The 24,986-nt window shown below is 39.1% G+C and overlaps 1 protein-coding gene across 1 annotated transcript; it reads right to left on the bottom strand.

Moving 5' to 3' along the window:
• Positions 1–954: 954 nt before the first annotated feature.
• Positions 955–21,363, bottom strand: GLOD5 (glyoxalase domain containing 5). The gene is given in 4 exon segments (XM_037824694.1): positions 955–1,188; positions 2,716–2,871; positions 19,855–19,992; positions 21,310–21,363. Coding segments are annotated over 4 exon segments (435 nt in total). The 5' UTR covers positions 21,325–21,363; the 3' UTR covers positions 955–1,062.
• Positions 21,364–24,986: the final 3,623 nt, after the last annotated feature.

The raw sequence follows: 24,986 nt of genomic DNA, 5'->3' as shown, positions 1-24,986 counted from the left end.
GCCTTTGTACTGGCTGTTCTCTCTGCCTGGTTTGCTCTCCTTCAAGACATCTTTGTGGCTCTCTCCCTCATCTCTTCATCTCTGTACCCAAATGGCTCCTTCTTGGTGATGCTTTTCCTGACTGTCCTATCAAACATTGTAAACTGCCCCAGCAATTTTTATCTGTGTTTCCTCTTTTCCATGTTTTCTTTTTCTCCAAAGCATCTGTCATCTTCTAACATACTTACTATTTTACTTATTGATTTTTACTTATTTTCTGTCTCTCTCACTAGAACAGCAGCTCCACAAACATAGATTTTTTTGTTGTTGTTCAACACTGTCACTCCAATGCCTGGATCAGGGCCTGGGGCACAGTAGATACTCACTATATGTTTGTTAATTGATTGAATGAGTGAATGGCTTGATGGTGAGGGGACAGAAACAGAGGAAACTTGGCATTGTCCCACCTACTCTGTCAGAAGTTAAGCCTCAAGTGTATGAGTCTAGACCTCACAGATCCTCAGGTAAAAAGTGCTTAATACTCTGGTGGTGAGACCAGAGAAGGCTGTCCAGGAGTAGGTAGTGTCATCTGGGCTGGTCCTTGAATAGGGATCATAGAGATCTTGGGGTTCAGTAAGGCCAACAGGGTGGATGAAACAGCAGGCAGCACCGGGAAGGGGTGAGGCAAGTTTGAAAAGGATGAAACGATGTGTTCACTGACAATGAGAAATCTGTCAGGGTCCTTGATTTCTAAGGGCATGAACCTGAATTTGGTCCTCAGAGATATCACCCTGGTCACTGACCCCCAAACAGCTCAGAGACCTCATACCCTGTATAAAGACCCATACAAAGCTCAGAGACGGTAATAATACAGAGCTCATATTAATTGAGAAATTATTAATTTATTGAGAATGTTCAGATGTGTAGGTTTGGTTTCAAACCCATCTCAGGTAATCCTCAGAAGGATTCGTGGAGTGCCAATATCCTCAGTCCTCTGACGTCTCTGGGGGTAGGCAAGGGTTTGCAGGAAGGAAGGGAGAGGGTAGTATCGTGGGGAACAAAATGGAGAAGGGCTAGTCTCAATCATGAGGAGATACAGTTGGACACTTCAATCAGGTTTCTGTCAGGGTCTTGGAAGTAGATAGACATAATGGGCCCTTTTGCCCCTGTTCTGGGGACTGGACCCTCCTCAATGGGGACATCACAAGCCTGAAGTGGGAGGGGAAGAAAAAGTCATCCATCACAGTCTATGTGAAATCAAAATTTAATTTCTTATGGTGGTCCAGAAGACCGTAGAAGTCCCCTGTTTCTTTCTGACCTCATCTCCTACCATTTTTCCCCTCCCTCATTCTGCTCCAGCCGTTTAGCTGAATTACCTTGTGCAGGGTATTTAACTGCTCTGTACCTCAGTTTCCTCATCTGGAAATATGATTATAGTATATGGTCTTACCTAGTAAATGGCAGAGCCAGAATTAAAACCCATGGAGTCTGGTCCAAAGTCCATAACCCCTGTGCTTTATCTATTTTGTTTCCAAACCAGTCTTTTTTGCTGATACTTTCCAAAAAAGGAGTGTGAGTTATTTGCACAAAATATATTCAATACCTCCATCTGTGTTTTCCAAAAGGGTTACCAATATCCCTATTACATGAAATTCAGTTTAAATATTACAGGGACACCAAATTAAATAACAGTGAATCAGAAATTATTCCCTCTTCATTCCTCTTCAATCCTCCTGATTACTCCAAGAAGAAAGTCTCAGGTAGATGCTGACAAGTCTTTAGCACACCCTTAACACTTGCTAAATCTCCTTTTTAATGTTAGGCCCAGAGTGTTCAGGGATTGAAATAGCTAGAATCTAATCATATTGTTATACTTTTATAGCTGCTTGTTTTTACAGTTACTTTCTCTTTATGGAAAGATATAGTGTTTTTCATTTACTTGCTTGAACAACATTTTCTTGTTTTTTTTTCTTAAACTTTTTATTTTGAAATAATTTCAAACAGTTGCAAAAATAATACAAACCCTATACAGATAACTCCAACATACCCTTACCCACCCACCCTGATACTCAGATCCACCAATTATTAACATTTTGCCACACTTGCTGTATCATTCCATCTATCCATCTGTCTATCAATCCATATCTGTCTGTCTATCTGTGTATCCATCTGTCTAAACTATCATCTATCTACCTATTTTCTAAACATTTGAGAGTAGGTTGTATATACATCATGCTCCTTGAACACGTAATACTTCTATGTACATTTCCTAAAAACAAGGATATTCACTTATGTAACCACCTTAAGCACAGTTATCAAGTTCAGAAAGTTTTCACATAAAGTTTACAATCCATATTCCCATTTTTCATGCCCCAATAATGTCCTTTTGGAACATTTTATATTTTTCTCTTCCTTTATTAGATCTAGTCCAGGATCATGTATTGAATTTAATTGTCATCATCCCTTTAGTTGCCATTCTCTTGTTACATAAACTTATATATGTAAAAAGAATGTAGGCATAATTTTTTACAAGAGTGATATGTTTCTTTTTAAATACATTTGTTTATATGAAAAACAATGTTAATAAAAATAATGAGTAAATAATTGTGTATAGGCATTATCTGGATATGATGAAACGCACTATACCTGAAGTTTGAGGAAGACTTCCCTGGCTCATGTTTCTGTTTTCACTGTATGTGCAGCAGTTTTCTCAAAAATAATGGACGGCCAACTCACCTTGAGGTGCTAGATCATTTTATCCAAAGGCATCTCTGTGATCAGATATATGTCCAGGGAGCCAGGAACTGGGTGAGAGGCTTTGGGCTCATATTCTTTTCCTACCTCATGGAGGTTAAATATCTGGTCTCCGAAACACAGTGCTTTCCGATCTCCCTATTTGGGGAGAGAAATCAACTCCCAAGATGAGTGTGGGCTAAAGCAAGCCCCATCTACCTCCTTCAACAAGTTTCAAAATATTAAAAAGTAGAACAGGGGTTTTAATGAAAAACAGCATTGCCTTATCCACCCAAGTCTCATTCCCTAGAGGCAACTGTTTTTACCTCAAATATATATTTGTTTTTTATTTCTCCTGGAAATTATTTCCATATCTCTGAATAATATGTTTATACCATCCATGGCAACTTGCCTACCCAATATACATTTCCTCCTTTTTTCTTATAAACACAACCCACCTTTCAATGGAGTTAATTGTGTGCCCAGCTTTAAAAAATTTGCATTTCCCAGTATACCTTGTAGAGAAGGGAGGTCACGTAAGGTAGACTGGACAATGATTGTTAGCAGAGGTCCTGGGTAGGACTTCCATAAACCTCCCTGCCCCACTGAGCTGACACTTTTTGTCTACTCACTTCCTCCTTCTTCCCAGCCACTGCCCAAGCTCTGACTGCCTACCTCTGGACTGGCTGCTAAATGAGAGAAAATTAAAACCCTAGCTTACTTAACCCCCTGTTAGTGTAGTTTTCTCCTACGTGCCTCCAAACTCAATCCCTAACCGATGCACCACTATTTCTTTTGATTTAGCAACTTTAGACATTTGCTCTCATCTCCCTAATGTAATAAACGAGAATTTATCTCATCCATACTACTACCCTGCCTGGTAGAATTCTATCATCATTTTTAGTTCCTCTTGTGGTTCCTTTTCAATTTTTAAATAACCCACTTGCATCTTTATTTTTAAGTAGATCAACTATAGGAAGTATCTCATCAGTCTTACTACTCTTCTCTTTATGTCTCCTCCCTCTTCTGTACCTCTCAACTTCTGTTATTTCTTTCATAATTTGTATATTTCTTTCTTTTATGTCACCATAATTGATACCACATCCACTCTATCTGAAAATGGCTTTATTTCACGTTTACAGTTCAATGATAGTTTGGCTGGATGTAGAATTCCAGGTTGCAGGTTATTTTCCCACAGCCCTTTAAATATGTTGCTTCACTGTCTTCCTAAATCTGGTGTTGCTGGTAAGAAGTCTGATGTTAACCTACTTTTCATTCTTTTGTAGGTAATACATCCAACCTCCATTCCTGTAGCACTTAGGATTTTTCCTGATCCCAGATGTTCTGAAAATTCACTCCAACATGTCTAAATACAGAGTTGAAGCATCGTGTGTTTCATTATCATGGTCCATGCAAGTCTCTTCTCTTGTTTTATTTGTGCTTTTATACTTTGTATCTCCATTCTCCATTCCTGTCCCCACCTTAGGCAAGCATTTTAATGTATTTGATGTGCATCCTTTTGTTTTCATAAGTTATTGTAAAGTGTGTACTATTGTTTTTTATGTGTGTGTGTGTTATAAGTGGTACCATGATGTAGACCTGATTCTGCTTCTGATTTTTCACTTAATATGATGTTTTTAAGACCTGTCCATGTTGCTGTGTATACAGCCAGTCTGAATCTGCATAAGACTATGTTTCTGCAAAGTGTTCCATGTTAGTTTTTAAAATTTTATCATTTGCTATTACATAGGCCCTTTTAATCTAAGACCTACATTTTTTTTTTTTTTTAGTTCTGGACAATTCTCAGCTATTGTTTGTTCAAGTATCGGCTTCCCTTCATTCTGTTTTTTTGAATCTTTATCTGGAATACTTCTTTAATAAATATTGGAACTTCTGCACCTATGCTCCATGTCTCTTGTTTTCTTTTACATTTTCTGTATCTTCATTCTTGGTACTGTTTTGGTAGAGATCCTTGGCCTAGTCTTACCTTTAATTAACTCACTTTTTCAGCTGTTTAAAATATTAACACATATTTTTTATTTCTAAAATCACTAATTGGTCTTTTTTCTGAACCACCTGTTCTTGTTTTGTGGAGCATGAAACACTAGCTCTCCAAGGAAATTAAGTATATAACTTAATTATAATTCATAATTAATTCTAAATTATAAAATAATAGTAATAAATAAACTTTTTTATGCTTCCTTTTTTATCTTCATTTATTGAGATATATTCACATACCACGCAGTCATACAAAACAAATCGTACATTCGATTGTTCACAGTACCATTGCATAGTTCTACATTCATCACCTAAATCAATCCCTGACACCTTCATTAGCACACACACAGAAATAATAAGAATAATAATTAAAGTGAAAAAGAGCAATTGAAGTAAAAAAGAACACTGGGTGCCTTTGTCTGTTTGTTTGTTTGTTTCCTTCCCCTATTTTTCTACTCATCCATCCATAAACTAGACAAAGTGGAGTGTGGTCCTTATAGTAATAAATAAACTTTAAATGAAGTCCAATTGTGATTATTCTGGTTGTACAACTTGTTTCTCCAAAATGTCACAATAGTACACATTTTACAATAACTTATGAAAACAAAAGGATGCACATCAAATACATTATAATGCTTGCCTAAGGTGGGGACAGGAATGGAGAATGGAGATAAAAAGTATAAATGCACAAATAAAACAAGAGGTCAGGATAAGATCCTATTATGATTGTTATATTAACACTGTTTATTCAGGTGTAAATTCATCTGTTGAATTTTTCTGTCTTTCATAATGTTGGTTTTCCTAAAGGCTTGGTGACTCTGGAATATGATATTATCTTTATATTTGAGATTTCCTGTTAGACTGTAAGATAGTGGGGAGTTAGTGTGACAGCTTTCACTATTTTCAGTGAGTGCAGGAAGGATGGTTTAGCTCATCAGGCAGAGCATCTTGAGGGCTGATCTGGTTGTATGACCTGTTTCTCCAAAATATCACTACCTACCTGGAATATTCTTGCCCTTGCTAATGACACCATCTTCTGAAGTAGAATTTTTCTTTGCATACCCTAGGCTGTAACTCCCCTCTGTGGCTGTATCTTCCTCTGCATCCATGGCTTTTTTTTTTTTTTGAGTCACTCTGCTGATCGCTGTTTCTGGTCTGCCGGGAGTTCCCCTTTTTGCCTCTAAGTGCATGGATTTATGATTTCTTTTTATCCAGTTATCATTATTTTGGTGCAGGAGAGGAAGACCTCAGCATTTGCTCAGGGCCAAATCTTGAAACCAGAAGTCATGCTGTTCCATAACTATAATTAAGTTTTCCCTACTTTGCCCATAGATTGAGTTTTTGGGTTTTTTTTGCCTTTTATTTTTTTTTATTAGAGAAGTTGTGGATTTACAGAAAAAGCATGCAGAAAACACAAAGGTCCCATGTAACTCTCTCTTATTAATATCTTGCATTAATGTGCTGTATTTGTTACAATTGATGAAAGAATATTATTGTACTAACTATATTCCGTGGTTTACATTAGGCTTCCCTGTTTGTGTTGTACAGTGCTATGGTGGGTTTTTTTTTCATTCTAATGATATATACAATCTAAAATTTCCACTTTTAACTACATTCAAGTATATAATTCAGTGCTGTAAATTACTTTCACAATATTATGCCACCATCACCACTATCCATTGCCAAAATTTTCCATCACCTCAAGTGGAAACTCGATAATTTAAGCATTAACGTCCCATTCTTCACCCCTGCTTGTCCCCCAGTAGTCTATATTAAATTTTTGACTCTGAATTTTCTTATTCTAATTATTTCAGATCAGTAAGATCATACAGTATTAGTCCTTTTATGTCTGACATTTCACTCAAAATGATGTCTTCATGTTCATCCATGTTGTTACATATATCAGAGCATCATTTCTTTTCACAGCTTAATAATATTCCATTGTATGTATATATCACATTTTGTTTACCCATTCATCTGTTAATGACCTCTTGAATTGCTTCCATGTTTTGGAAATTGTGAATAATGCTGCTGTGAACATCATGAAAATATCTGTTTGAGTCTCTCCTTTCAAATCTTTTGGGTGTATACCTAGAAATGGGATTTCCAGGTCATATGATAATTCTATATTTCTCTTTCTGAGGAACTGCCAAACTGTCTTCCACAGCAGCTGCTCCATTTTACATTTCCACAAACAACCAACCAGCCTTTCTATGTCTCCACATTCTCTCCAACACTTATTTTCTATGTTCTTAATAGGCATTCTAATGGCTGTGAAATGGTATCTGATTGTGGTTTTGATTTGCATTTCCCTAATGAATAATGACATTGAGCATCTTTTTTGTGTACTTTTTGGCAATTTGTATATCCTCTTTGGAGAAATGTATTATTCAACTCTTTTGCCCATTTTTTTGATTGAGTTGTCTTTTTGTCATTGAGTTGTAGGATTTCTGTATTTATTCTGGATATTAAACCTTAGTGGATATGTGGTTTCCAAATATTTTCTCTCATTCTGTAGGTTGTCCTTTTACTTTTATAATGAATTCCTTCAATGCGCGGAAGTTTTCATTGTTGTAAGGTCCCATTTATCTATTTTTTTTCCTTTGTTGCTCATGCTTTGGGTGTAAGGTCTAAGAAACCATTACCTCCTAAAAGTCCCCCCCCCTTTTTAGGAATTTTATAGTACTGGTTCTTATATTTAGGTCTTTGATCTGTTTTGAGTAGATTTTTGCATATGGTATGAGATAGAGGTCCACCGTCATTCTTTTGTCCATATGGATGTCCAGGTTACCCAGCACAATTTGTTGAAGAGGCTATTCTCTTCCAGTTGAGTGAACTTGGCACCTTTGTCAAAAACCAATTGGTTGAGGGAAGAAGATGGAGGCAGAGAGAGTAGTGGAAGCTAGTTTGTCCCCCAGGAATAACTAATAAACAACCATGAACAACTAGTAAATAATCTGGAATAACTGTGGGGGGACAAATGTGACTGTCTGCTCATCATACACCAGCCTGAATTGGGAGGAATGACCAAGATCACAGCATAAAATCTGTAAGTAAAAACTGTGGATCCAAGCCAGGAGCCCCCTCCCCCCACAGCCTGAACTGCAAAGCCTCGTGGTGCTAGAGAGCAGCTCTCTCCCAGCAAGTGAATGTAGCTCAGCTGATCTCCAACTGGGGTTTTAATTAACAAACATGGATTGCTTGATGCAAGCTATGAATCCCCAACAAGCAGACAGAGGCTTTGGGTGACAACTGACCTTGTAGAGCCAGATGGTGGCTGTGGACTGGCCCTGAAGGGGGCTTTCTGTCCCTTTTTCAGCTCAGTGGAGAATGCTTCAACCATTTTCAGTCCCCAGCTTTCTGGCCCAGACAAGGGTGGAGATAGCACAGGCAGAGTCTATTCAAATGCTAATGACCTCTCCCTAGGAGGTTATCTTCCCTAAGAGGAAAGGAGTGGGGCCCAGCTCTATTACCCCCATTCCATTCAGAACCAGACCCCAGAGCCTGGGGGAAAACAGCCACAGGCCACACCTTCTTACACCAGTCTGGAATTACAGGCTGACAGGCACCACCTGCTGGGCAGAAAAGCACAGTGACCTGAGGCATCAGAGGATATACCAATTTTCTAAGACACACCCTCAGGGAAACCAGATACTGAATATTTCTTCCTTCTGGGACCTGAGCCTGTTCTGTTTTCGGAAAACCTGATTGGGGGTAACCAAGGAAACCAGATGCCTAGACAACAGAAAAGTACAACCTACACTAAGAAAAATGAAGTTATGGCCCAGTCAAAGGAACAAACTTACACTTCAATGGAGATACAGGAATTTAAACAACTAATGCTAAATCAATTCAAAAAGTTTAGGGAAGATATGGCAAAATAGATGAAGCGTATAATGGAAACACTGGGTGTACATAAGGTAGAAATTGAAAGTTCGAAAAAATAACTGGCAGAATCTATGGAAATGAAAGGCACAACACAAGAGATGAAAGACACAATAGAAACATACAACAGCAGATCTCAAGAGGCAGAAGAAAACACTCAGGAACTGGAAAACAAGGCACCTGAAAGCCTACACACAAAAGAACAGATAGAGAAATGAATGGAAAAATATGAGCAATGTCTCCAGGAACTTAAGGAAAAAATGAAATGCAGGAATGTACATGCCATTGGTGTCCCAGAAGGAGAACAGAAGACAAAGGGGGCAGAAGCAATAATAGAGGAAATAATCAGTGAAAATTTCCCATGTCTTATGAAAGACATAAAATTACAGATCCAAGAAGTGCAGCATACCCTAAACAGAATAGATCTGAATAGGCCTACATCAAGACACTTAATAATCAGACTATCAAATGTCAAAGAAAGAGAGAATCCTGAAAGCAGCAAGAGAAAAGCAATCAATCCATCACATACAAAGGAAGCTTGATAAGACTATGTGCGGATTTCTCAATAGAAACCATGGAGGCAAGAAGGAAGTGGGGTGATGTATTTAAAATACTGAAAGAGAAAAACCACCAACCAAGAATCCTATATCCAGCAAAACTGTCTTTCAAATATGAGGGAGAGCTTTAAATATTCTCTGACAAACAGACAATGACAGAGTTTGTGAACAAGATACCTGTTCTAAGGAAACACTAAAGAAAGCATTGAAGACAGAAAGGAAGAGACAGGAGTGAGAGGTTTGGAAAACAATTTCAGGAGATAGTAGCACAGCAATGTCAGTACACTGAACAAAGAAGACTGTGAGTATGGTTGAAAGAGGAAGGTTAGGATTATGTGGGACATGAGAACCGAAGATGAGACTGTATAGCTATACAGACTGGGACTCTATAGCTCAGTGAAACTCAGGGTGCTCAACAATTGTAAAAAAAGGTACAAATATGTTTTTTTTTGTTTTGTTTTTTAAATTCAGTTTTATTGAAATGTATTCACATACCATACAGTCATCCACGGTATACAGTCGTTCACAGTACAAAAATATAGTTGTGTTTTCATCACCACAATCTATTTCTGAACATTTTCCTTATATCAGAAAGAATCAGAATCAGAATAAAAATTAAAAGTAAAAAAAGAACACTCAAACCACCCCCCATCCCACCCTATTTGTCATTTAGTTTTTGTCCCCAGTTTTCTATCCATCCACCCACATGCTAGACAAAGGGAGTGTGATCCATAAGGCCTTCACAATCACACTGTCACCCTTTGTAATCTACATTATTATACAATCGTCTTCAGGAGTCCACACTACTGGGTTGGAGTTTGGTAGTTTCAGGTATTTACTTCTAGCTATTCCAATACATTAAAACCTAAAAGGTGTTATCTATGTAGTGCATAAGAATGTCCACCAAAGTGACCTCTCGACTCCACTTGAAATCTCTCAGCCACTGAAAGTGTTTCGTCTCATTTTGCATCCCCCTTTTGGTCAAGGAGATACTCCCAGTCCCATGATGCCGGGTCCACATTCATCCCTGGGAGTCATACTCTGCGTTGCCAGGGAGATTTACACCCCTGGGAGTTCGGTCCCATATAGCGGGGAGGGCAGTGAGTTCACCTGCTGAGGTAGTTCAGTTAGAGAGAGAGAGGGCCACATCTGAGCAACAAAGAGGCACTCAGTGGGAGACTCTTAGGTACAATTATATGCAAGTTTAGCCTCTCCTTTGCAGTAACAAGCCCCAAAGGGCAAATCCCATGATAGAGGGCTCAGCACATCAAACTGCCAGTCCCAATGTTTGTGTCAAAATCAACACCAGTCCAGGTGAGGAAGTCCAACACTTCTGCACCTTCCCATAGCTCCTTGGGGCAGGGGTGGGGCTGTAAATATATTTTTTATTCTCTGCCCAAATTACTTTGGGATGTGTCACTATTTCAGTCTAACCTATACCAACCCACTGCATCTCACTTCCTATTCAAAGCTCCATGCAATCATGTGTTTGAACAAACCGACTGTAGAGTTATACTGTTTAGAAAACATGGATCCTGCACCAAATACACATCTCTTCCCTTGGTCTCACATGGAAGTAGAAGTTCTAAAACACTGTCAGTTTCGACCTTTACCTTTTTGCGGGTTGCTGGTGCTGAGTTCCAACTTGGCGGGCCGGGGCCAGGGAACCTGGTCAGCCCCTGGGGGAGGCGATGGGCATGGGCAGTAGCACCCTCCACAGCCCCCCACCCAGGGAACCTGGCCAGCCCCTGGGGAGGGTAGTGGGCATGGGCAGTAATACCCTCCACAGCCCCCCGGGCCTGAGAAAGTGGAGCCTGCTACAGGCCCCATCTCCCTCACCCAAAATACAACCGTTAGAGGAAGCTTGCCGGAGAAAACCGCCCCCCTTATCTTGCCCGCACACTCCCCGTTGCCAGAGCAACTCCCGCCACCGCCAGTGCGCATACACCGTTGCCAGAGCAACTTCCGCCCTTTTTCAAACGACCTCCGCGCCCTCTCAGAACCAATCCTAGCCTTTATCCCCTCAGCATTGCCATGTAAGGACCCCACACCCCTAACACCGACCCCGCCCTCTATGCCACCCTATATAACTTGTGCTCACCCCTGAATCAAGGCTTTTTTCTACTACCTTGAAAAGAGAGTGTCTCGCGTCCCTCTCTCGCCGCCCTCCACACCTTGCACGCCTCTGCCGGGGACTCGGTCAAGTCCCCCGCCTCACCTTCGCCTCCGGGAAGAGCTGCCGCTGGTACCCTTCAAGCAACGCTGAGCGCAGAGGGTTCCGTGACTGCACGCCCCTAGCTGCGACTGCAACCCCTTTGGCCTGATTTGCCCTAGTCTTAACCAGATCTGCTTCATTCATATCACTAATTGAAGACTGGGCTCTTTTTCAGCTTTTTTTTTTTTTTTAACAGTTGCTGTATGCACTAATCAAATATGTTTTTACATGAGGTAGAACAAATGAAAGTCAACATTGCAAGGTGTTAAAAATGGGGGGGGGGTTGGGGGAAAATACAATGAATTCAAACTAGAGACTATAATTAACAGAAACATTGTATTATGCTTCCTTCAGTATAACAAAGGCAATATACCAAAGCTAAATGCATATGGGGGGTGGGGTGGGATGTGGGAAGGTGTGGGACTCCTGGCATTGGTGATGTTGTCTGACTCTCTATTCTACTTTAGGTTAATGCTAGCTTTCCTTTTGTTGCTTTCTAGCTGTCATGTTTTTGTTTTCTCTCTCTCTCTCTCTCTCTCTCTCTCTCTCTCTCTCTCTCTCTCTCTCTCTCTTTCTATCTCTATCTCTCTCTCCTCTCTCTCTCTCTCTCTCTCTCTCTCTCTCTCTCTCTCTCATCTCTCTAACTTCTTTAACTCTTTCTCCTTCTTTGTGGAAGAAATGGAGATGTCCTTATGTAGATAGTGGTGATGGTGCTGAATACATAAGTACGTGACTATACAGGGAACCAATGATTGTTTACTTAGGACAGAATGTATGGTGGGTGAACGAAACCGTCTAAAAAATGGGTTGATGAAGAAACCTTGAGGGCACTATATTGAGTGAAATAAGACAGACACACAAGGACAAATATTGCAGAGTCTCACTGACATGAACTAATTATAATATGTGAACTCATAGACATGAAATAGAAGTTACCAGGATATAGAATGAGGCTTGAATGGGGAGTGGTTGCTTATTATGAGCAGAATGCTCAACTGGGTGAACTCAAACGTTTGGAAATGGACAAGGGTGACAGTAGCATGTTGTGAGAACAGTGCTGAAAGGTGTGTAAAGGTGGTGGAAAGGGTGAGCTCAGAGTCATACATGTCACCAGAAGGAAAATTGGAGGTTAAAAGATGGGAATGTATAAAACAGTGAATCTTATGGTGGACAATGTCTGTGATTAATTGTACAAATATTAGAAATCTCTCTCATGAGCTAGAACAAATGTATAACACTATAACTAGAAGTTAATAATAGAGGGCCATATAGGAAAAAAATATTTACCTATTGCAAACTACATACTACAGTTAGTAGTATTTTAACCTTCTTTCATCGATAGTAACTAATGTACTATACCAAAACTATGAATCAACAATGGAGGGGGGGTTGTTAGGGGTTTGGGAGGATTTGAGTTTCCTTTTTTGTCTTTATTTCATTTCTGGAGTAATGAAAATGTTCTAAAAATTGAAAAAAAAATTAATTGTGGTGATGGATGCACAGCTGTATGAGGGTACCATGGGCAACTGATTGTACACTTTGAATCTTTGGATAGTTGTATGGTATGTGAACAATCTCAATTAAAAAAAATAAAAAAAAACACTTGGCCATATGTGAGGGTCTACTTCTGAACTCTCAATTTGATTCCATTGGTCTATATGTCTGTCCTTGTGCCAGTTTGGTTGAGTTTTAAATTTAAAAAATTAGGAAATATTATTTACATTATTATTGCTGTGAAAATATTGTATATTGCATAGAAAGTATATTCTGTGACTACGTTTCATTTTGGTACAGCTTTATTTAAATTAACAATTTCTAAATTTTTGCTTTTTTTTTTGCTTTCTCTGCATTTACCATTTTTGAAGATATTCTGATTTCTCAAGAATGGTTTTAAATCTGAAATCCTCCTTTCATTTTTCTTGGACCACTCTTTCCTGGGAACCTTTCTAAACTGGATTGATAGTTCTCTAGCTATCTTTCTGAGATCTCCTTCTTAGGATCCACAGCATCCTGAATTTCATCTTTCTTTCCCTGGCTTAATCATTCATTTTGATGGAGCATACCCTCAGGTAATTTTCAAGCAAGTGTTCGAAATTTCTGAGTCTTTCTATGCTTAATACTGATTTATTCATATTTATTCACAAAGCTCACCCATGATTGGGCATGGAATTCTAGTTCGACATTTTTTCCCTCGGAATCTTGAACATGTTATTCTACTGTCTTCTAGTCTCTGGTGTGATTCTTGGGAAATGTGGCATCTGTATGTTTCTGTTTCCTTTGTATTTGAGCTACTTTTCTTTTAAATCTCTGAAAGCTCTTAGGATCTTCTATTTCTCTATTGTGTGCTACAATTTCAAAAAGATGTCAATGTGCAGGCACTCAGTTAATCCTTTCCCTATGAAGACTGGAAATTTCTCTTGCATTATTTCTGTGATAATTTCCTCCCCTCCTTTTCCTCTCTTCTCTTTTTGGAAGTCTCATTATTTGGAATTTGAAATCTCCTCCATTGATCCTTTCATCTTTAAAAAACCTTTTTATTTTGAAATATGTTCAAACTTATAGGACAGTTACAAAAATAATACAAACCCCGTACAGAGAACTCCAACATACCCTTACCCCACCATACACAGATCCAGATCCACCAAAGTTAACTTTTTGTCACATTTGCTGTATCATTTTATTTATCAATCCCATTTTCTGAATACTTGATAGTAAGTTGTATAAGCATGCTTCTTGAACATTTAGTACTGCCATTTACATTTCCGAAGAACAAGGATATTCACTTACGTAACTACTTTAAATGCAGTTATCAAGTTAAAGAATTTTAACATTGATATAAAGATAATACTCTATATTCCAATTTTTCATATGTCCCAATAATATCCCTTTGAACCCTCTCTCCTCCCTTGCTAGATCCCATCCAGGATCATGTATTGCCTTTAACTATCATTGCCTCTTTATTTGCTCTTTTTTAAAAAAAAAATTGTGGGAACATATATATGCAACATAAAATTTGCCATCTTAATCATGCCCAAGCATACCATTCAGTGGGATTATTCACTTTCACAATATTGTGGTACACTCACCACTTTCCATTACTTAAACCTTTCCATATCCCCAAACCTGAAACCCTACACTCATTAAGCATTAACTCCCCATTCCTCCTGCTCTGTGCACCTGGCAACCTGTACTCTAAATTCTGTCTCTATGAGCTTGCATATTCTCTGATATTTTCTTTGTAGTTACCATGGGGCTTAAATTTAACATCCTAAATCTATAACAATATGATTTGTTTTGATGCCAACTTAAGTTCAATGGTATACACAAACCATGTTTCTATACCCCACCGGACCCCCACCTTTATGTAGTTCTTGTCACAAATTACCTGTTTATATATTATGAGCCCAAAACCACTGATTATAAATAAACTACATTTTATGCATTTGCCTTTTAGATCCTGTAGGAAGTAAAAAGTGGAGTTACAAACCAAAAATGCAATATTGCTGGCATTTATATTTACTTGTGTTGCTAACCTCAGCAGAAATTTTTATTTCTTAATGAAGCTTTGCTCTATTATCTATTGTTCTTTTCTTTCAACCTCAGAACGTTCTTTAGCATCTGTAGGGCTGGTCTAATTAGTGGTGACAAAGGCCCTCACGGTTTATCTGGGAATGTCTTAATGTTTCCCTCTTTTTTGAAAGACAGTTTTTGCCGGATACAGAATTCTTGGGTGGTAATATTTTGCTTTCAGCACATTGCATATGTCATCTCACTGCCTTCTTCCATCCATGGTTTCTGATGAGAAATCAGCACTTAATCTTATTGTGGCTCCCTTGTATATGACATGTTGCTTCCCTCTTGCAGCTTTCAGAATTCTATCTTTATCATTGCCATTTGAAAGTATGATTATAATATCCCAAGGCATGGGTCTATTTGGGTTTACCCTTTTTGGAGTTCACTGAGCATCTTGGATGGATATATTCATAACTTTTGTTAACTTTGGGAAGTTTTCAGCCATTATTTCCTTGAATATTGTGTCTGCTCCTCTCTTTCTTTTTTCTCTTTCTGGGAATCCCACAATGCATATATTGGTATGCTTGATGGTGTCTCAGGATCTGTTCAATTTTCTTCATTCTTTCTTCTTTCTGCCCCTCAGGCTGGGTTATTTCAATTGTCTTATCTCCAAGTTCACTGATTCTTTTTTCTACCAGCTCCAATCTGCTGTTACTGTGGTCTTCAGCTCTATTTGGTTCCTTTTTATAATTTCCATCTCTCTATTGATATTCTGTTTGTGTTCATCTATCATATTCGGATTTCCTTTAGTTCTTTGTCTTTATTTTCCTTTTGCTCTCTGAGCATATTTAGGACCATTAAAAAAAATCTTTGTATGGTATGTCTCAGGTCTGATCATTCTCATTGATGGCTTCTAACGCTTTAATATTCTCTTTTGCATGAGCCATCTTTTACTGTTTCTTTCTACGTTTCCTAATCTTTTGTGGAAACATGGACATTTTGATATTTCATTATGCTGTCACTGAAATTTAGATTCTGCAGCATCTGTTCCTTAAGCTTGTATCCAGTTACTGGTATGACTGAGTTTTCCTTGAATGCCAGGAGCTAACAAAAAAAAAAAAAAAAAAAAAAAAGAAGAGAAAAAAGAAAGCACCTTTCCTAGTCTTTGGAAATTGACCTTTGTAAGTGCCCTTCTTCAGGACTTAACCAAACGATGAATTTAGAGAATAGGTTGAGGCCAAAGTGTAGGAGCCTCCCTGATCCTTTCTACACATGTGTCTTATCTTGGGCATGAACATGTGGCCCTTGGAACTCCCCCCTTTACACAGTTCTGAATGTCCTGTCTTCCCTAGGGAATGATTCCCTCATGGTCCTGGGAACTGCACTGTATGTAGGAGAGCTCTATCAGCTGCCTTCTATACACAGAGCAAATTCTGGGATGGTGAGTCCCTCAGGCCACCACCAGACAGACTGGGCCAGACATACATGCTCCCAGTATGTGCATGAGGGTTGCTCTTCTCCTCCCCCACCCCCCACCCCCCATAACCAAGACCAGGGGCCCACACTGGGAATGCAGGCTGGTTTGGCTCTGAGCTAATGAGGTACGGGAGACAGGCACAAGAGCCTACCACTTTTTAAAATATTCATGTAATGTTTTATTTGCTGACCTCTTTGAAACATTCCAAAATCATAATGGAAAACGGAATTTTCCGTGCTAAAATGTTCCTCAATGTAAGTATCTTAACGTATTGTGCCTTCATTTTACTCTTGAGGAATCAACATGTGAAAATTACATTTAAGTGGTACAAGTTAGGTAGGAAATACAAGATAAATATCAATTGATATATTTCTGGTTTCTTGGAAAACATAACAGTTTTGAGTCATGCTTAACATCTTGGTTAAGTAAAGAGAAAATGGGCAGGGGTATCACAGGTATGCAAAGATTTAACCATTCCAACAATCCTTGGACCTTCTGAGAAATTATAGATAGGATATATGTAGTAAATATATCTGTGATATAGTGATTTCAGTCATTGGTGACCATCATTCAGTTCATGCATTCAAAGTAATTGCAGTTATTTTTGATCACTGAAAACTGGATTCAGATAAGTTATAGCCCAGTGAACTAAAGATACTACAAATCCCTTACTTCTATAATATAGTTCAAATCTGGAAAGTTTAAGGTAAAGGAATACTTGTTATTCATAATTACCTTTAGACATAATTGAGACTACACTACTATGTTTAATTAGGTGTACTACTATGCATACTACCATATGCATAGTAGTAACACATATGTGTAGTGACCATATTTTATATTTACTAGTCATCAACAGCACACATTTTTATGCCCCAAAAGAATTATTTATCCAGTAAAATGTCTACATTTAATTTTCTTTTAAAGAGAGTTGAACTAAATTGAAGGAAGATTGGCTTCTTTTGATATCTTTTTCAAATTACTGATATAAATTTACCAAAGAAATAATTATATATATTTGCCTAACATTAAATAATCTGCAAAAAGTCTCCAAAATAGATGCATTTCTTTTTCAATTTCCAAAAAAAATAGAGGCTTTCTAACGGAAAGCATTTATATTCCTAGCTCTCTAAAGTAAACATTAAGAAACAAAGTAAAAAAAAAAAAGATCGCTCAGCTTTTGAATAGACCACTTAGTTACATAACGTGTTTTCTGTCCCCAACACTTCCTCATATTCAAAAGATATTTAATTGCTTCCTGAGAACATGGCAGTCTTCATTTCAAACCAGTCTGTCGGTTTCCATGGCAACACTGCGGGATTCCCCGGCTGCCGATAAGCCCATTAGCTGACTGTGGATTTTCTCAATCTTCTTTTACATCTTGAGTTTGATTCGCTCCATACACTAAACACCTCTGGGTCAAGACATCACGCTAGGCACAGTAACTAAATCTTCTGTTACTTTAATACACAGACTCCCATCGGAACAAGGGAGTCTCCTATATTTGAGAACTACGGGTGCCTTTAAAAGCAGAGGTTCCACAAGGTAGAGCTTCTCAGCCACGTGGCTGAACTTCTAGGTTTGCTACTGCGTCATCGTGGGCTTGGGGTGGAAACGGAGGGGGAAGAAAGGCAGGACAGTGGGACCGGAGGCAGCATGACACAGCCCACCTACCAGCCTCCCTCCCTCTCTCCCTCTTGGGGCCACCAGACTCAGGAAGCCCCGATCCCACCACTTTTTTTTCAAGAACATTTATACATGTTTTTAATTAGATTAGCTTTACAAGCAACTTGAGAGTTCTTTCCTAATGAAACACTGCTTTCAAATTACGTGACTTTACAGGCTATCTGTATATGAATCCTGAAATTCTTTACTTGCTATTGATAAAGGTCTTGTGTTTTACAGCTGGATAATGTGTTGAATAAAAACAGCATTATGAAGCTTTATCTTTAACCAGGATTAAACACACATAGGTCACAAATAGTTTTAAATAAGAATCCTAATTGGTGACAAGTTAACTGTCCTGCTAACATCAAATGGGTAGATTTTAAATGGTTATTAAAGAAATGGCTATTCTGATTTCTTTGCCCTTTTACAATGATCTCCCAGAAATTATATAAACTTTTCAAAAAAAAATACTTAATGTAAGAGCTGTCTGGCAAGCACAACCCACAGATAGTAGAATCTGACACTTCGCACAAATAAAGTATGCATTTGAATGACACGGAAGCTCCCCTAATTAAAAGGCTGTTGTACATTTTGAAATTCAAAGAAACCTTCCATCAACATAATGCAATTTCTACTAAACTTGAAAATGATAGCACTTCTGAGTTGTGGCCTAATGCAATGCACTGCACTGAAGAGCAGGTAGCAAAGACAATTTGCCCTCCTGGGTCAGGCTGGCAGAGGCACTTACAGTAAAGATGTTAAGTTTTATTATCTGGAATGAAGGAGAGGAAGTAGAACAAAACTGAGTATGGGTAAGGAAAAACAATACACTAATTTCCTGCAAGTTCTCCTAAGTGAGATCACAATACTGAATATTTAATCCCATGCTAAGTCCACACTGTCAGTTTCACTAAACAATGTTTTTCAAGTTTTACATAAACAATAGTAATCTTTTAATAAAAATTACTGAGCTGTCCATAGAAAAGTTCCCTAACTGAATACAAACTATACAGATACTAAAACTGTCATAAGTTGAAATATACAGAAATGTTTCTGTACAGTCACATTATTTTGGCAAAGATGATCAAGGATACAGATAGAAAACTTAAGTGGGCAAGGTCTTTTACCCAAAATTCATGTAAAATAAGGACTCCACCTTTTGGGCTTTGTTAAAGAGCCTAGGAAATTGAAGTCTAAGACATCCATCTCAATTCACTCTTTACATTATAGAAGTCTGGGTGGTCTTGGGTGATTTTGTATTATTCCCTCTTTTTCTGAAAGCTAGACAAGAAAACCATTATAACATAAAAATTAAAGTATCTGGTTTTGCTTTTTTGTTTTTGTTTTTGTTTTTGTTTCTTTCAACTAAACATACATCTTTCAGTACTGATAAAAGGACAGCATCATGTTTGGGGAATGCCTCAAGAGGAACACTAAACATTTAGCCCGTAATGACACATTTCAGTCTCAATGCATATATAATCTCCCCTTGATACTATTCAACAGAAACAAGGTTCTGATCTACAGATGGGTCATAGTAGTTGGATCCTACCACTTTTAACAAGTCTTTTTCTTGAATCAGTGTTCACCCTGTCACTGCAGTCTTTTAATGGTTTTCTGGAGCCCTGAGAAAGATGTCTTTGTCTGTTTTTACTGGTTGTTCAAAGCTTCTGTGGGGTGGTGAAGCCCATCTTGATCAGGGCAGGTTATCCTTTTACCTTTTCTATCAGTTTTTCTGTGTTTTGTTTTTGGAGTTATGTTATTTTTTTGAAATGCTATAATTGAATTTTACTCCACCTGCAATTTGGCATTGGGGAGAAAGAGATTACCTTGAAAGTCATGACCTCCATGCCCAGGATCTTGGAATAAAACATGGTGGTGTCTTTAATGCTCTTTACTGTCATCACAATACGGTCAAGTCTATGGACAAGACAGGGCGGAGGAGTCTGACTGCTGCCACTCCATGACTAAAAAAAAAAAACAGAAAATCAGATGAGATCACATTGTCACTTGTCACTCTCAGATTTCCTTCTCCTAACCTCCATTACCTCCCCCAATTACTACACTTCCTACCCCAACCCCATTTAAGGGGAAAATCCTGGAAGAAAACTTCAGTAGGTCTTATTGCCCTGTGTGGATTCACACGAGTCCGTGCCTGTCATGACTACTCTTCACTGTTTTCTTTCTCCTTCCAGAAAGACAGAGGGAAGTCAAGTCCAAGACCAAACCTTCCCTTGTTTTCTCCAACCTGGAATTCATCTCTTTTCCAAGAAATGACAAAACACAGAGGGGGCCCAACCCGATGAGTACAAATCCTCCATTGGCCAATTTTAACCCAGCCCTCTTCTTTCCCACTCTATTGCTATGATCACAGATGACAGGACAAGAAGAGAACATCTCAGATGAAATAAATGTTTCTAGGCATGTCTGTTTACAGATCCACCTTGGCATCCATTTGGAGAGCATGCCATTCTACTCTTCTTCTGGCTCTTGGCACCACTCCCAACCAGATCTTTCCCTTATATTTTCACGACTTTCATTCTCTGGTAATTTGTATATTTACATTACTTCTGCTATAGAATTATAACGCTCTCGGGGTCTGGCGATATAGGTCATAGAGCATATTGGTTAAAAGAACAGACTCTGGAGCCAGATTGACATTTAATTAATCTTTCTATGCCTGTTTTCCCCTTCTGTAAAATGGGTTTACTTTTATACTTATCTTGCTAGATTGTCATGAAGATTTAAAAAAAGAGTGACATTTTTAGGCTTAGAACAATGTTTGACACATGGCAAGTGCTACAAAAGGGTTAACTATTACTATCATCATCATCATCATTATGTCATGACCATCTTGTTAAGAACCAAACTCCCTAACACGACCTGCATCCTCTGTAGCCTCATCCATTGCTCTTGAACTGCAGGCTGCACTGCCTTTTTAGCTGTTCCATAAAATGGCCATCCTTGTAGCTTTAGCCCCAGGGATTTGCATATGTTAAAATCTGTTTCCCTGACTAGCATACAAGTTTCATAAGAATAGGGATTACTCTTTTTTCCCCATTATGTCCCAAACAACTAGCAAATATTTAATAATATTTTCTCAACAAATATCCACAACAACAAGTAGACCCAGTGTCTGGCACAAAGTGACATCTGGTCATTCTGTTCTGTTCTATTCTATTTTACTCTATACTATTCTATTCTGTTCTGTTCCACTGTGTTCAATTCCATTCAAACCATTCCATTTTTTAAAAATTCAGTTTTATTGAGATATATTTACATATCATACAATCATCCATGGTGTACAATCAACTGTTCACAGTATCATCATATAGTTGTGCATTCATCACCCCGATCTATTTTTGAACATTTTCCTTACTCAAAAAGAATAAAAATAAGAATAAAAAACAAAAGTAGAAAAGAACACCCAAATCATCCCCTCCATCTCATGCTATTTTTCATTTAGTTTTTGTCCCCATTTTTCTACTCATCCATCCATACACTGGATAAAGGGAGTGTGGGCCACAAGGTTTTCACAATCACACCCTCGCAACATGTATGCTACATAGTTATACAATTGTCTTCAGGAATCAAGGCTACTGGGTTACAGTTCAAAAGCTTCAGGTATTTACTACTAGCTATTCCAATACACTAAAAACTAAAAAGCATTATCTATATAGTGCATAACAGTGCCCTTCAGAGTGACCTCTCCACTCCATTTGGAATCTCTCAGCCACTGAAACTATTTCTTCTCATTTTGCATCCCCCTCTTGGTCAAGAAGATACTCTCAGTCCCACGATGCCGGGTCCACATTCATCCCCGGGAGTCATATTCTGCATTGCCAGGGAGATTTACAACCCTGGGAATCCGGTCCCATGTAGGAGGGAGGGTAGCGAGTTCACCTGTCAAAATGGCTCAGTTAGAGAGAGAGGGCCACATCTGAGCAACAAAGAGGCACTCAGGGGAAGACTCTTAGGCACAATTATAAGCAGGTTTAGCCTCTCTTTTGCAGTAATGAGCTTCACAAGGGCAAGCCCCAAGATAGAGGGCTCAGCATACCAAACTGCCAGTCCTCAATGTTTGTGAGAACATTGGCAACAATCCAGGTGAGGAAGTCTAACACCTCTGCATTTCACCCCTGCTCTTCAGGGGGGCCCTACATATATATTTTTATTCTCTACTGAAATTACTTTGGGATGTGTCGCTATTTCACACTAACCTATACAAACCTACCAGATCTCACTTCCTGTTCAAAGTTCCATGTAATTATCAAACCATTCCATTTTAAACAATTTATTTCACTGAGCCCCTGCTAAAAAAATACTGTGCTATTGTATTTTCATGCATGGAAGAGGCATTAGCAAAATTGCTGAGTTCTCCTGGCCTCCAGGGTACAGAAGATCCACATGGTCACAGAAGCAGTGGGATAAGAAAATGACTGACATTTAGGCTCCTTTGGAAATAAAATTGTATACTAAAAAAATCTTCATATCCTTTTAATATCTGGAGGATCTGTAATAACACCCCTTTTTCATTAATGATATTTGGTAATTTCAACTTTCTCAATTTCTTGAGAGAAAATAGAAATTACAAATATTATCTTATTAGTCTGTTCAAAGAACCAACATTTGACATTGTTGACTTTCTCTGTTGTATGTTTGCTTTCTAGTTCACCAGTTTTTGCTCTTATCTTTATAATTTCCTTCTTTCTACTTTCTTAGGGCTCAACTTGCTGTTCCTTTCCCAGATTATTGATATGGAAGCTCAGATCACTGGTTTTCAACTTTTCTTCTTTTCTGATCTATCCATTTAGAGCTATGGATTTCCCCTAAGCACTACTTAAGTTGCATCCCCCTAACTTACTGTAAATAAACTCAACTGATTCCTCCTGTTATTCAATGCCCTGCCAGCTCAGATTCACTGCCCAGATCCTGTTCGGACTTGGAGCTCCAGCCAACCTGTATCTCAAAGATGAGCATGGATAGCTCTTTTAAGGAACAGGAAGAAGGCCAGTGTGGCTTAGAATTCAAGAGTGAGTGACGGATGAGCTGGAGAGGAAGGCAGGAGCCAGATCTTTTTTTTTTTTTTTTTAAAGTCTTTATTTCACCTTCACTTTTTTTTTTTTAGTTTTATGTAGTATTTACTCTTTTTTTTAATCTTCATTTTATTGAGATATATTCACATACCACGCAGTCATACAAAACAAATCGTACTTTCGGTTGTTTACAGTACCATTACATAGTGGTACATTCATCACCCAAATCAATCCCTGACACCTTCATTAGCACACACACAAAAATAACAAGAATAATAATTAGAGTGAAAAAGAGCAATTGAAGTAAAAAAGAACACTGGGTACCTTTGTCTGTTTGTTTCCTTCCCCTATTTTTCTACTCATCCATCCATAAACTAGACAAAGTGGAGTGTGGTCCTTATGGCTTTCCCAATCCCATTGTCACCCCTCATAAGCTACATTTTTATGCAGTTGTGTTCGAGATTCATGGGTTCTGGGTTGTAGTTTGATAGTTTCAGGTATCCACCACCAGCTACCCCAATTCATTAGAACCTAAAAAGGGTTGTCTATATTGTGCATAAGAGTGCCCACCAGAGTGACCTCTCGGCTCCTTTTGGAATCTCTCTGCCACTGAAGCTTATTTCATTTCCTTTCACATCAGGAGCCAGATCTTAAAGGGTCTTGGAGGTGAGGTTAGGGAGTCTGGTTTATAAAAAGATGGTCAAGGCATAGTAATCATATAAGATTTACTGTATGCCAAGTCCTGTTATAAGCACTATAAAAAATACAATCCATTTTATTCCTCACCGCAACTCTTTAAAATAAATGTAATCAGAATGCCCCAAACATGATTCTGTCCCCACTTTTGTCCCCTCCACACAGGGAAGGTTTCTATTTTTCTACAAAGTCCTCTTTGAAGGTCCCCTACAGAGTGCCAGGGGCCCTGGAATTCTCTGGATTAACCCCAAGGTCAGCACTGTGTCTCCTGGCCCCTCCCTACCCGGCCCCATCATGACAGCCTCAGGGACACCCTCAATGAGCCACTCTTGTGTCCCTCCCCCTCTCCCTGACTGAATTGGTTTCCCCCAGAGCCTCCCTGAGGAAAACAGCCAGCCCTCAGCCCAGGCCCACGCCTCGAGCATGTTTACATCTGCTGGAGCCCTCAATCTGTTAGTGAAGGTCCTTTCCATGTTCCTCTGCTGCCCTCTGCTTGTCTTTGAAAGAGGAAGAAAGAGAGGAGGACCAGAAAACGGACGTCAGCACACCACGATGGCCCGCCCAGAAGGGAAGCCAGTTACCAGACCTGGGCCAGAGGTATCCCTGAGCCTTGGCACGAACACCTATGCCTGAGATCCCCAAAGGCCACCCTACTCACCTCTTTCTCTGAAGTCCTTCCCCACAGCCTGGCACACGACATGGCATAGAGGGTAGGTGTCCCTGACTGAGCTGGGAGAAGTGTTTGCCCTTGCCCGGGTACCTCCAGACAACCCTTCGGCCCAGGAGATCAAGGGGCAGAAGTGGGAGGGCCGCAAGCTGAAGGAGTGCTGGTGATGGCAGAGGTAGGCGGTACACATAAAACGACTTTGACATAAAACTCAGGATCTAGGAAGTAAAAAGCTTAAGTCATTTGTATGTGAAGGGATTAATTCTCAGTAACAGAAAAACCATCACTAAGTATTTGGGGGACTTCTGTTCTAGGGTGTGAGGTCTCCCATCTATTGTGTCTGGAGTGTGAGGTCTCTGATGTGTTTGGGAGTCTGCGTCCAGGGTGTTAAGTTCTGAGCTGTTTGAGTTAAGGTATCATGTCTCTCACTTATGGGTCTGTTTCAGAGCCAGGATCCCTGAGCTGTTGAATTCTACATCCCAGGGTGTGATGTTTCTGAATTCTCTTGAGGTGAGATCTCTGGGGTATTCCCCATCTCCAGTCCACCCCTCACCTCATCCCA

The sequence above is a fragment of the Choloepus didactylus genome, assembly GCF_015220235.1.
Source record: "Choloepus didactylus isolate mChoDid1 chromosome Y unlocalized genomic scaffold, mChoDid1.pri SUPER_Y_unloc1, whole genome shotgun sequence".
NCBI lineage: Eukaryota > Metazoa > Chordata > Mammalia > Pilosa > Megalonychidae > Choloepus > Choloepus didactylus.
Note: the sequence above shows the minus strand (reverse complement) of the source record. Positions and strands in the feature narration are given on the sequence as shown.